This window comes from Nicotiana sylvestris, chromosome 6, assembly GCF_000393655.2.
Source record: "Nicotiana sylvestris chromosome 6, ASM39365v2, whole genome shotgun sequence".
Classification (NCBI taxonomy): Eukaryota; Viridiplantae; Streptophyta; class Magnoliopsida; order Solanales; family Solanaceae; genus Nicotiana; species Nicotiana sylvestris.
In genome coordinates, this window is record NC_091062.1 from 94,072,793 (window position 1) to 94,086,349 (window position 13,557).

Sequence of the window (13,557 nt, forward strand, 5' to 3'; positions counted from 1 at the left end):
AGGGTCACTCATCTCTTAGTGCCTTTCTAGCTTAGAGTTTGTCTCGTGCACCATCAGCTCAAGGTTCATCTATGCCGGGTCCTTCTGATAGTTATTCTGATTCTTGAGTTCTGTCTCAGTACTCACCGCCATTCACAGGGAGAGGTTGTTTTAAGTGTGGAGATTTGGGTCACATCAAGAGGAATTGTCCCTGCCTCTCGGAAGGCCCAGCTCAACAGAAGAGTCAGATTACAACTTCAGCACCAGTTACTTCACCACCCGCCCAGCAAGTTCGAGGTGGAGTTTAAGAAGCTAGGGGACGCTCTAGAGGGGGAGGCCGATTAGGTGGCGGCCAGGCCCAATTCTATGCTCTTCTTACCAGACTATATGCCATTATTTCAGACACAATGATCACATGTATTGTCTTAGTATGCAACATGGATGCCTTTGTATTATTTGACCCTAGTTCCACTTATATGTTTCATTGTATTTTGCTCATTATCGGAATATTCCCCGTGAGTCCTTAGTTTTATCTATTCATGTATCTATGTCGGTGGGCGATACTATTATGGTGGATCGTGCATACTGGTCATGTGTAGTAACTATTGGGGGATTGGAGACTAGAGTTGATCTCTTGCTGCTTAGTATGGTTGATTTTGACGTGATCTTGGGTATGGATTGGTTGTCTCCATGACATGATATTTTGTATTTTCACGCTAAGACCTTGACGTTGGTGATGCTGGGGTTTCCAAGGATCGAGTGGAGAGGTTCTCTAGACTATGTTTTCAGCAAAGTGATTTCATATTTGAAGGCCCGGCAGATGGTTGGGAAGGTTTGTTTATCTTTGTAAGGGATGTTGGTTTTGATACCCCTACTATTGATTCTGCTCTAGTGGTGCAAGATTTTCTGGATATGTTTCTTGCAAACCTGCCGGGCATGCCGCCTGACAGGGATATTGACTTTGGTATTGACCTGGTGCCGGGCACTCAGCCTATTTCTATTCCTCCATATCATATGGAAACATTTGAGTTGAAGGAATTGAAAGAGCAACTTCAGGAACTTCTGGATAAGGGGTTTATTAGGCCTAGTGTGTTGTCCTGGGGTGCACCAGTTTTGTTTATGAAGAAGAAGGGTGGTACTAAGCACATGTGCATCGATTATAGGTAGTTGAACAAAGTTACAATCAAGAACAAGTATCCTTTATCGCGCATTGATGATCTATTTGAACAGCTTCAGGGAGCGAGGGTGTTCTCTAAGATTGATTTGAGGTCTGGATATCACCAGTTGAAAATTTGGGACTCAAATATTATAAAGACAGCCTTCAGGACCCGTTATGGTCATTATGAGTTCCCTGTGATGTCTTTTGTGCTGACCAACGCCCCAACAATGTTCATGCATCTGATGAACATTGTATTTCAGCCTTATGTCGACTCATTTGTCATAGTGTTCATTGATGATATCCTGGTGTACTCTCGTAACCAGGAAGAGTATGCCCAACATTTGCGGATTGTGTTGCAGCAGTTGATGGAGGAAAAACTTTATGCTAAGTTCTCCAAGTGTGAGTTTTTGGATTAGTTTAGTGGCATTCTTGTGGCACGTGTGTCTAGTGAGGGGAGTAAGGTGGATCCGAAGAAGATAGAGGTAGTTCAAAGTTGGCCTAGACCGTCCTCAGCTACAGGGATTCGGAGCTTTCTTAGGTTAGTCATCCGTTATCGTCGCTTTGTGGAGGGTTTCTTGTATATTGCATCGCCCTTGATCAAATTGACCCAAAAGGGTTCTCCTTTCACATGGTCAGATGAGTGTGAGGAGAGCTTTTAGAAGCTCAAGACTGCCTTGACCACAACTCCAGTTCTAGTTTTCTCTTCAGCTTCAGTCTCTTACACAGTGTATTGTGATGCTTCTCGGATCGATATTGGGTGTGTTTTGATGTAGTAGGATAGAGTGATTGCTTACGCTTCGCACCAGTTGAAGCCACATGAGAAGAACTACCTTGTACATGATTTGGAGTTAGCTTCCATTGTTCTTGCATTACGGATTTGGAGGCACTATCTCTATGGTGTGTCTTGTGAGGTATTTTCAGATCATCATAACCTCCAACACTTGTTCAAACAGAAGGATCAAAATTTGAGGCAACAGAGATGGTTGGAGCTACTAATGGACTATGATATTACTATTCTGTATCATCCGGAAAAGGCCAATGTGGTGGCCGATGCCTTGAGTAGCAAGGCAGTGGGTATGGGTAGCCTTGCATTCATTGCCATTGTTGAGAGACCACTTGCAGTTGATATTCAGGCCTTGGCCAACTAGCTTGTGAGATTAGATATTTTGGAGCCCAATCGGGTTCTGGCTTGTATGGTTTCTTGGTCTTCCTTATTTGATCGCATCAGAGAGCACCAATATGATGATCCTTATTTGTTTGTCCTCAAGGACAAGGTTCAGCATGGTAATGACATAGACGTTAGATGATGGGGTGTTGAAAATGCAGGGCAGGATATGTGTTCCCAATGTAAATGGGTTACGTGAATTGATTCTTGAGGAGGCCCACAGTTCGCGATATTCCATTCATTGGGGTGCCGTGAAGATGTACTAGGACTTGAGGCAACACTATTGGTGGAGGAGAATAAAGAAGGATATAGTGTGGTTTGTAGCTTGGTGTCTTAACTGTCAGCAGGTAAAGTATGAGCATCAGAGACCGGGTGAATTGCTTCAAAGGCTAGAGATTCTAGAGTGGTAATAGGAGCGGATCACCATGGATTTTGCAGTTGGGATCCCACAGACTTCGAGGAAGTTCGATGCTATTTGGGTGATTGTGGATCGGCTTACCAAGTCGATGTACTCCATTCGAGTTGGGACTATTTATTCTTCGGAGCGGTTGGCTAAGATTTACATTCGAGAGATTGTTCGCCTTCATAGTGTGCCTGTGTCCATCATTTTAGATCAGGGCACACAGTTTACATCATAGTTTTGGAGGGCCGTGCAGCAAAAGTTGGACACCCAGGTTGAGTTGGGTACATCATTTCACCCTCATACGGACGGACAGTCTGAGCGTACTATTCAGATACTGGAGGACATGGTACGCGCTTGTGTCATTAATTTAGGGGGTTCATGGGATCAATTTATGCCCCTCGTAGAGTTTGCCTACAACAATATCTACTAGTCAAGCATTCAGAAGGCTCCATATGAGGCTTTGTATAGGAGACGGTGTAAATCTCTGGTGGGTGGGTTTGAGCCGGGTGAGGCTAGGCTATTGGGTACTAACTTGGTTCATGATGCTTTGGACAAGGTTAAATAGATTCAGGAGAGGCTTCACACGGCACAGTCTAAACAGAAGAGTTATTCCGATAGGAGGGTCTGTGATGTTGCTTACATGGTTGGGGGAGAAGGTTCTGCTTAAGGTTTCGCCTATGAAGAGTGTTATGAGATTTGGGAAAAAGGGCAAGTTGAGCCTTCTTTATATTGGGCCGTTTGAGGTACTTCAGAGAATTGGAGAGGTGACTTATAAGCTTGCCTTCCTATCACGACCCAAAAATCACAAGTCGTGATGGCACCAAACTCAACCCGCTAGGTAAGCCAACTAACATAAAAACACAACCCAATGGAGGTTATAAGAGAAAAGGGAATAGATAATTGAGCATTTACGAATTTACCAAGACCTGGTAGCACGAATCACGAGCTTCTAAGATTTGGAATTTCAAAACTGATACAAATAAATACACATTCTATTTGAAGGTTTCATAAACATATTAGTAATAATCTAAACTACCAAGGACTAGTGGCAGCTATAACCAAATGCATGAACATCTTCTGAATCAACAACCGACATCACCAGTAGCTCCGCTCCAAAATCTGCACAAAACATGCAGAAGTGCAGTATCCGTACAACCGACCCCATGTACTAGTAAGCATTTTGTCTAACCTCGTCGAGGTAGTGACGAGGCTTATAGTTGAATGATGCTTATTGTTATAACTTGTACATTAGACTAACGATATAGGCAGTTTGAAACATAACATATAAAAGTACCGTATACAACTCTGTGAGACAGTCAACAATTACTAGCAAGAATCACAGTAGAAGATTTACAATCCTTCCTAGAATGAGGAGTATATCCAAGATATCAAGTCAAATGGCATGGTAACACACTTCGTGCTTCTATCTCATCCTCACCATATATAAATAAATTTATGTGACTAATTAATTAGCACGGCAACACCCTTCGTGCATTCAACTCATCCTTCCCAAATGTACGTATAGCAAAACCAACCAAATGATAGAAATACCATAACATGAATTTCAAAGTAGGAAATACGCAAATAACAACAATGGACGAGGATATACATGTGGGCAGCAGTAAAAGACTAGGTGGAAAGCACACGAGTAATAACAACCAATAGGAAAACAAACAGTATCAACTTCAATTAACTAGCATAGTGGAGGCCTAAGTACAAATATAGCAAACAAGAAGGAAACACAAGATCTTTACAAGTTAACAAGTAAGGGCATGAATGACTAGCATGGTGGAAGGCTTACACTAAGGTTCAACAGAATAGATACAATATGAGTATAATTATAAAAGCAGGAAATAGGCATGGTATTTGCAAGTTAAGTAAGTAGAAGGGATGAGCAACACAACAACAATTGAGATGGAGATCATGACAGAACAATGGCAGTAAATCACACCAGATCCATAATTATGACAATAGTAGTTCAAAGTAAAGACAAGAACATATATATGGAAGACTAATATCAAACATAATCCATGTCCCTCATCCTCGCCTGCACGGAAACATCCATCGTGCTATGACCTCACAATAACATACTAGAATAACGATATAAATGAAATGGCACGGCATCACCCTTTGTGATTTAACTCTCAAATAATATGGCACGGCATCACCCTTTGTGCTTTTACTCTCAATAATGTGGCACGACATCACCTTTGTGCTTTTACTCTCAATAATACGACACAACATCACCCTTCGTGCTTTTACTCTCAATAATGTGGCACGGCATCACCCTTCGTGCTTTTACACTCTCCCTCACATGATAATGTATAAACAATGGCACAACATCACCCTTCCTTCTTTACACTCTTCCTTACCAAGCATATGAGTATCAATGACAAATAAGACAGAAAGCGCAAATAACATCAAGGAGACTGTTTTAACAGATATTTCAAACAAATCCCAATCACATCATTCCAAATCAACAATGATTCAACAACCTTCGAGAACCGTATTATTCAAATACTTCCACAATTCTTACAATGATCCACAACACAAGCAGAGAGTCTAGTATATCATGAATATGGGCCATAGTAATGTAATAATGATTTCGCATAGAGATGACCGAATTAGACACATCAATGTATTCTCAGAATTCTACCAAATTCGATCAAGTTATATTGGGCTAATTCATGATTTCTAACATTTTATACTACGTTTTTAACATCGGTAAATCAAGTGAAGTATGAAGCAAGAAAGTTACATAATCCTACAAGACATAATTATAGCACAATCTACCCCCGAGCATGATTAACCCCGGCACATACATATACGCTCGTCACCTCATATATGTATCACCCCCCGCATGTAGTAAACAATGACAAATAGGAGGAAAAATCCCCTCAACAAAGTTACGCAAAACACTTACCTCGAACAAGCCAATAACCATATCGAGCAAGCCAAGTGCTGCTCCAAAATTCCATCACACGCATAGTGACCTCGGAACGGCTCAAAACTAGTCAAAAGCAACTAAAATACATCAAATAAAACCCAAGGAAACAATTCCAAATGATAAAGATCGAATCCGAAATCAAATCCCAAATCCGGCCAAAAATCACACCCGGGCCCATGCCATGGAAACCGACAAAATTTATAAAATCTGATACCCCATTCATTTACGAGTCCAACCAAACTAGTTTCACTCAATTCCAACTCCAAATCGATGTTCAAAACTCAAAAATTCATATTATGAAACTTGAGACCAAAACCTCCAATTTCCTCTTAAAAATTTATCAACCAAAAGCTAAAATCAAAGATAGATTCATGGAATATAACTAAAACTGAGTAAATAAAACTTACCCCAATTCATATGGTGAAAATGGCCTAAAAAATTTCCTAATTCCGAGCTCCCCAACAAAACCCTCGTTTTAACATTGTTCTGCCTTGTTTCTTTTTCCAAATGATCTCGAAACTCGTTTTTGATGCTTTTAATGGATTCCTTGTGAAATTATAGTGAAGTTAGGCTCTTGAATCACTCTATTTGACTTTATATTAAAGGAGATATGTTGGTTTCAATATTTAGAAATAGTGCAGTTTTTTAAAAACGAAATCAATGGCAATTTCGTAATTAACCTGAAAAATCTGACAACCCAATTCTTAGTAAAATGACCATAAACTCCTCATACGATTCTCAAATTCGATGATTCTTGTTGCTATGGCTCCGTAATTACGATACGATCTAGTGCTTCAATAAAAACAGAAATTGGAGCTCATTTGCTTAATGTAATACCATTTATGCTTGAAGAAACAACGTCGAAACATAAAAAAAAACGAGCACAACACAATCCAAACCTATCCGAAATACACTCGAGCCCCTCGGGACCACGTTCAAACAAACCAACAAGTTTCATAATATAACATAGACTTACTCGAGGCTTCAAAACACACATAACAACATCGAAACGAAGAATCACACCTGAATCCAAAAAATCAATGAACTTGAAGCTTCAAACTTCCACAACCGATGCCGAAACCCATCAAATCACGTCCGATTGACCTTAAATTGTGCACACAAGTCACATTTGACATTATGAGCATGCTTCAACTTCCGGAATTGAAATCCAAACTCGATATCAAAGAGTCTACTCCCGGTCAAACTTCTCAAAAATCCAACTTTCACCATTTCATACTAATTCAATTACGGACCTCTAAATTACAATCCGAGCACGCTCCTTAGTCCAAAATCAACCAACGGAGCTAATAAAACTGACAAAACTCCATTCCGAGGTCAAATGCTAAAAAGTCAAACTCGGTCAATTCTTCCAACAAAGAACTTAAATCTTGAAGTTCATTCTTCCAAATTGACCCTGGATAACTTAAAAACCAATATCGACGATTTATGCAAGTTATAATACATCATGCAGAGATAATCAAGCCCTCGAGATACCATGCGAAGTGCAGATTTCCAAAATGACTAGTCGGGTGGTTACACTTCCCACTAAGGTTTTCGAGTGTGCATCTAGTATTTCATATTTCTATGCTCCGGAAGTATGTCGGCGATCCGTCCCATGTTTTGGATTTCAGCACAGTTCAGTTAGATGATGATATGACTTATAATGTGGAGTCGGTGGCCATTTTGGATCGGCAGGTTCCAAAGTTGAGGTCAAAGGATATAACTTCAGTGAAGGTGCAGTGAAGAGGTCAACCAGTTGAGAAGGCTACTTTGGAGACCGAGTGAGAGATGCGGAGAAGATATCCACGCCTATTTGAGACTACAGGTATGTTTCTAGACCCGTTCGAGGATGAATATTTTTTTAAGAGGGGGAGGGTGTAACGACCCAGACGGTCATTTTGAGAGTTGTAGCCACGTTCCTCCATTTACGACTCATTTTGTACTTTACAGTCGTTATATGACTTACCATATTAGTCGGTTCGGGTTCAGAGAGATTTCAGAATGAATTGAGACACTTAGTCTCAAGGTTGAAAGCTTAAGTTGAAAAGTCACACCCCGAACTTGGGGAGCGCGACCGGCGCTCAACAGGGTTACCTCGATCGAGCAAGCCTGCATAATGCCATCTACCCAACTCACCCATGAATAAAGAGAAGAATACAATTCATTATTTAGACAGTAAGAGGTCATGTGAGTAAAACTAGTTCATTTTGATTAGTTACATCATTAACAAAATTCCAAAATAATAGACTATACATTCGTAGTAAAAGTAGAACGGATGATACAATTACAACATTTTTAGTTCAACCTTCCCAAAACACGATACAACCCACACTATGTCTACGGAGCCTCTAATAGAATCAAAAGACTGCTAAGACATTGCCGACAACAATGCCCCGGCTATACCTCAAAATTCTATGAACAAAAGACAAGAGATACAGGACCCCAAAGTGAAGTGGGGCTCACCAAGCCAGCTGAGGAGAGGGTATGCTGCTATCACAGATCAACACCACCCACTATAAAACCACATTCATCCATTAAAGATGTAGTGCCCCCGGCAAAAAGGACGTTAGTACATGTGGAATAGTACTAGTATGTAAAACTAAACACTCTCTCAATAGAATGAGTAACAATAAACGGAGAAGGAAACATGAAATCAATAAGAGACTCAAATAGTAACAAAGTGTCATATTAGAGGAAAGGTAAATTTCAAGCAAGTTCGATATTTTAAGTTGCGAGACCTTTAGCATCGATATACCACCGTGTTTTAGCACGAAGTTCGATTGGCTAAACTGTCTCACCCTGAGACATCTACTCATAATACCACCATGTGCGCGACATGATGTCCGATCTCAGCCTGATTGGCTAAGCCGTCTCACCACAATACCGTGTGGATCGACGTCACATCTTTCTACCAATAATCTCATCCCATTCAAGGGAAAACATCTCAACACAACAATATCATCCCATATAAGGGGAATCAACCTCATCACATTAACATAGGGATTTACTCCTCATTCACTCCTACACCGGCACGTGTAGTTTCGGGATTAGGTTATTTTGACCTACCCTTCCTCGGTGACTAAACGATACTCCCAAAGCATTTATTTTTTAAAGGGATATACCCCACATTTCACGTTCTTTTACCTAACATTCATTTCATTGGCACCAATGGCCGTGACATAATATCTTTCTTGGCACATTCGTCGCACATCATATTTCATGCCCTTTTAATTCACTTTCAAATATCATCATGGATAATAAAAAAACAAGGCTTTTCAAATTAAGACTTTCAACACACTTTTGAGCAGTTTAGGGTCTTAGGGACATGTGATTTCTTACACAATTTCACATGATAGTTTCCATTAGAATCACGTTTTTATTCCATGACATATTAGCACATAACCATACTTAAACCACATTCTCAAACAATAACTCAACACAACAAGAACCTTCGGAGCACATATTGAACGCATATTTATTTGGACATATGGCTTATTCAGATTAATCAACTTATACTGAGCAGCACGGGACTTACAAGATCATTGTGGGGTTTAATTTTAAAAGAAGAGTTTAGCCAACATACCTCACCTTGAGCTTTTGAATTACTACGATGTTCCGGAGTATTTAGCCACTTCGATCTATTTAGAAATATAGTAAAATTGAACACAAATTAGGAAGGAATTCATAGTTCCAGCTCATTTGAGCATTTTATCAAACACTATGTATGCATTAAGATTTCAAGTTCCTCCTATGGTGGATTCTTTCACCCCACTACACAAAGTTTACTCAAAAGAGCTCAACAATCTTCCCACTACCCTTGATAGTACATGCATGTAAAATAAAAAACTCCCACACCCAAGAATTTGCTTAGATTATTACCTATTTTTAGTTAAAATCATGAATTGAGGGCTATGGTGTAGCACCTTACCTCTATGATTAAGACCTAAAGAATTCTTCTTGCAAATTCTTCAACTTTGAGCAAGAATTAATGACTGATGAGCTTAGGAACTCCCCCTCTCACTCTATGACACTCCCTCTCTCGAGAAATATTAGTTTTAACCTTCTAAAATGATCCCTAAGGCTGTTTTATAAGAATGGGGTCGGGTTTGAAAATTAGAAAATATGAAGCCCCGAGGCAAATTTGCAGTCGCATAATGCTTCTGCGGTCCGCAAAATGGGCCGCATAATGGCCCTCTGAAACTGGGTATTTTCTGCTTCACTCTGCGACTAGTCTATGGTCCTAGACTTATTCTGCAATCGCATAATGTGCCGCAGAACATCCCTCCGGAAATTTTTATGTTGGATTTGCGATAGATTGTGTGACCCGCGAAGTGATTATGCGGCCACATAATGGACTGCATATTGTTCATAAAATTTAACTTAGGTTTCTGCTTCACTCCACGACAGATATGCGGTCCGTAGATCAGTTCTGTGATCGAAGATGTCACGACCCAAAATCCTCTAAGGGTCGTGATGGCGCCAGATACCACTGTCAGGCAAGCCAACACCCAGAAGTTAATTAAATTCCCCTTTTAGTATTTATTGAAACCATTCCTTTGATACACTAAACCATAAATAATGAAATTTATTGAAATAAAATGATGTTTTTGACAAACTTAATATTTGATAATCCCATAATCATCCCAGAACCTGGTGTCACAAGTGCATGAGCTATTTTTAGGAAATCAAATGAAGTACAATAACTGTCCGGGATACAAATTGGACAGAAGGTAAATACTATACACTTAAAGAAACTATGCCGGTTGCGGGTCGCCTCGAGAGATGCAGCTCACCTAAGTCTCCGTATCATCGATGCTGATATGCCCATTAGGCCGTTAGAGGTACATGTGCCTGTGCAACAAAAATGCACATCAAGTGTAGCATGAGTACAAAAATAATGTGTACTTAGTAAGTATCCCGTCTAATCTCGAAGAAGTAGAGACGAGAGGTCGACTTCGACACTTACTAGTGGTCCAATAACAATATACCAATAATATAATAACTCGAGGATTTTCATAAAAAGGGCTATAACTCAATAACATGAGGCAAGTAAACAATTCTTTCTTTTATAGGAAATTCCCAAATTCATTTTCGTCATTTATACATTTATCTCAGGCCAGGGAGAAAACAATTATCAACATTAATAAATTTCAAGGCAAGCAATACAACCACGTGCAAGTCATACCGAGGTCGTACGGCCCGATCCAACAAATATTTAAACTGTGCACTGCTAGAGGGTCAAATGGCGCGAACCATAGATGCATCTACTTAATATATCGAGGCGTTCGGCCCGTTTCACAATAGATAAACACATTCAAACAGTCAAATCAAGAATTCATCAAAGAGCAATTATTTAGAAAAAGGCAAGATTCTTTTTTAAAAGTCAAGAAATGATGTCTAGCCTTTTAGAAATTTATACATACGTTCGATATGTTTTAAGAATTTTTAAGTTGACATTAAGGTCACAAATATTTCAAGTAAAGCATGCTTTCGGGCCCTAGACTACCCAGACTTATGCATTATAGTAGCTACGTAGGGACTCTCGTCACCTCATGCGTATGTAGCCCCCACAAATAGGAGTACATATCCAATTAATTCACCTATGGGGACAATTCCCTCTTACAAGGTTAGAAAGGAGACTCACCTTGCTCCGAAGTTCCATAACCGACATTCGACGCCCTTCTGAAGACTCAAATTGATGCACAACATTCCAAAGTTAGCCAATAATTATATAAACCCATCAATACATGTTTAATTACTCATAAAAATCCAATTTATAATAATCCCTAACCCCGATCGAAAAGTTGACAAAAACGCCCTCAGGCTCACATGCCCGAATTTCGAAATTTTTTGAAGATAAAGTTTGCCATAACATCACGAACTCAAATATGTAATTTACTCTTAATTTCATGTCCAAAATCATGGTCAAAATTCGAAAGTACCAATTTTCTAGGTTTTCCCCTCAACCCCGAGTTTCTACCAATTTTCATGCTAAAATCTATACAAAATCAATGTATTTAACTCAAAACTAACATAAACCACTTACCTCATGCTTGGTGGTGAAAATGGCACCTCAACGTTGCTCCAAAATTGGCTCCAATGGAAGAAATGGGGTTGAAATGAACCCAACCCCCGATTTAAAAGAACCTCACTGCCTCCAGCATTTCCGCACCTGCGGCCACTTGACCGCTTCTGCGGTTCCGTAGGTGCGACCCACAATCCACTTCTGCGGTCCTCCTCCAGGCCCTCAACTTCCGCATCTGCGCCCTTCCTTCCGCAGGTGCAGTCCCGCTTCTGTGGCAAGATGATCGTATCAGCGGTCCCAGCCTAGCCAGCCACTCCTGCTTCTGTGGCTCAGCACCTGCGTCCAAGACCTCGCAGGTGCGGTTACACCAGATGACAGGAGGCTTCAACTCTTCCTCCCAACTGCAATTCAATCTGTTAACCATCCGAAATCCATCCGAGGCCCCCAAGACCCTGTTCAATCATACCAACCAGTCCCATAACATAACGCAGACCTGCTCGAGTCCTCAAATCATATTAAACAACGTCGAAATTACGAATCACACCCCAATTCGAGCTTTATGAACTTTAGAACTTCAAACTTCTACATCCGATGTCGGAACCTATCAAATCACGTCCGATGTCGGAACCTATCAAATCACGTCCGATTGACCTCAAATTTTGCACATAAGTCATATTTGACATTATGGACATACTCCAACTTCTGGAATCGGAATCTGACCCCGATGTCAAAAAGTCCACTTCTGGTCAAACTTTCCAAAAACCTTCAAATTTCTAACTTTGGCCAAATGACTCCGAAGTGACCCACGAACCTCCAAATCTACATCTGATTGCACTCCCAATACTAGAATTACCATACAGAGCTATTCCTAGATTCAGAATTCCAAATGGACATTGATAACACTGAAACTCACTTCAACCCAAACTAATGAAATTCTTCCAAAATGTTAACTTCCACAATAGGTGCCGAAATGCTCCCGGGTCATCCAAAACCCGATCCAGACATACGCCCAAGTCCAAAATCAATGTATGAACCTGCCGAAACCTTCAAATCCTGATTCCGAGAGTCATTTATCCAAAAATCCAATCTTAGTCAATTCTTCCAACTTCAAGGTTTTGAAATGAGAATTTTCTTTCCAAATCAACTCCGAACTTCCGGAATTCAATTCCGACAATGCATACAAGTCATAGTGCCTGAAGTGAGGCTGTTCATGGCCTCAAACTACTGAATGGCACGCTAGAGCTCAAAACGACCGATCGGGTCGTTACAACAGAATTGGCCGCACAAACACCATGCAGTTCTAAAAACTTTCTTTAATTCACAAACGCACTGTTCAGCCTAAAAATTCCGCGCATAAGTCCACCTCGGCACCATCGAACCCCGAGTTTTTGATAAAATTTTACGGTGGCTTACAGGAAAGGTTGATCGGATATTGGCTTATGTGTAAATGACTCCAGAATAGAATTTTGATGATTCCATTAGCTCCTTGGGTGATTTTGGACTTAGAAGCATTCCGGATTGTGATTTGAAGGTCCGTAGTTGAATTAGGCTTGAAATGACGAAAGTTGAATTTTTATAAAGTTTGACCTGGAGTGGACTTTTTTATATCTAGGTCGTATTGGAGTTCCAGAAGTTGGAGTAGGTCCGTAGTGTCATTTGTGACTTGTGTGCAAAATTTGAGGGCATACCGATGTGATTTGATAGGTTTCAACGTTCTTTGTAGAAGTTGGAATTTATTTAGTTCATTAGGCTTGAATCTATGTGAGATTCATAGTTTTGATGTTGTTTGAGGTGATTTGATGGCTCGACTAATTTCATATGATATTTTGGGACTTGTTGGTATATTTGGTTGAGGTCCCGGGGGTCTTGGATTGAGTTC

General features: G+C 40.3%; 1 protein-coding gene across 1 annotated transcript; it reads left to right on the forward strand.

Annotated features, from left to right (window-relative positions):
• The first annotated feature begins 547 nt into the window (after positions 1-547).
• On the forward strand, positions 548-1,146 carry LOC138870958 (uncharacterized). The gene is made up of 2 exons (XM_070148801.1): positions 548-650; positions 701-1,146. The coding sequence occupies exons 1-2, from the start codon at positions 548-550 to the stop codon at positions 1,144-1,146; spliced, it is 549 nt and encodes a 182-aa protein (XP_070004902.1).
• Positions 1,147-13,557: the final 12,411 nt, after the last annotated feature.

Excerpts from the sequence above, each read along its gene's own strand:
- LOC138870958 (XM_070148801.1), top strand. The coding sequence starts at position 548 with ATGGTGGATCGTGCATACTGGTCATGTGTAGTAACTATTGGGGGATTG. Across the intron at positions 651-700 it reads TGATTTTGACGTGATCTTGG|ACCTTGACGTTGGTGATGCT; the intron begins GTATGGATTGGT and ends TTTCACGCTAAG.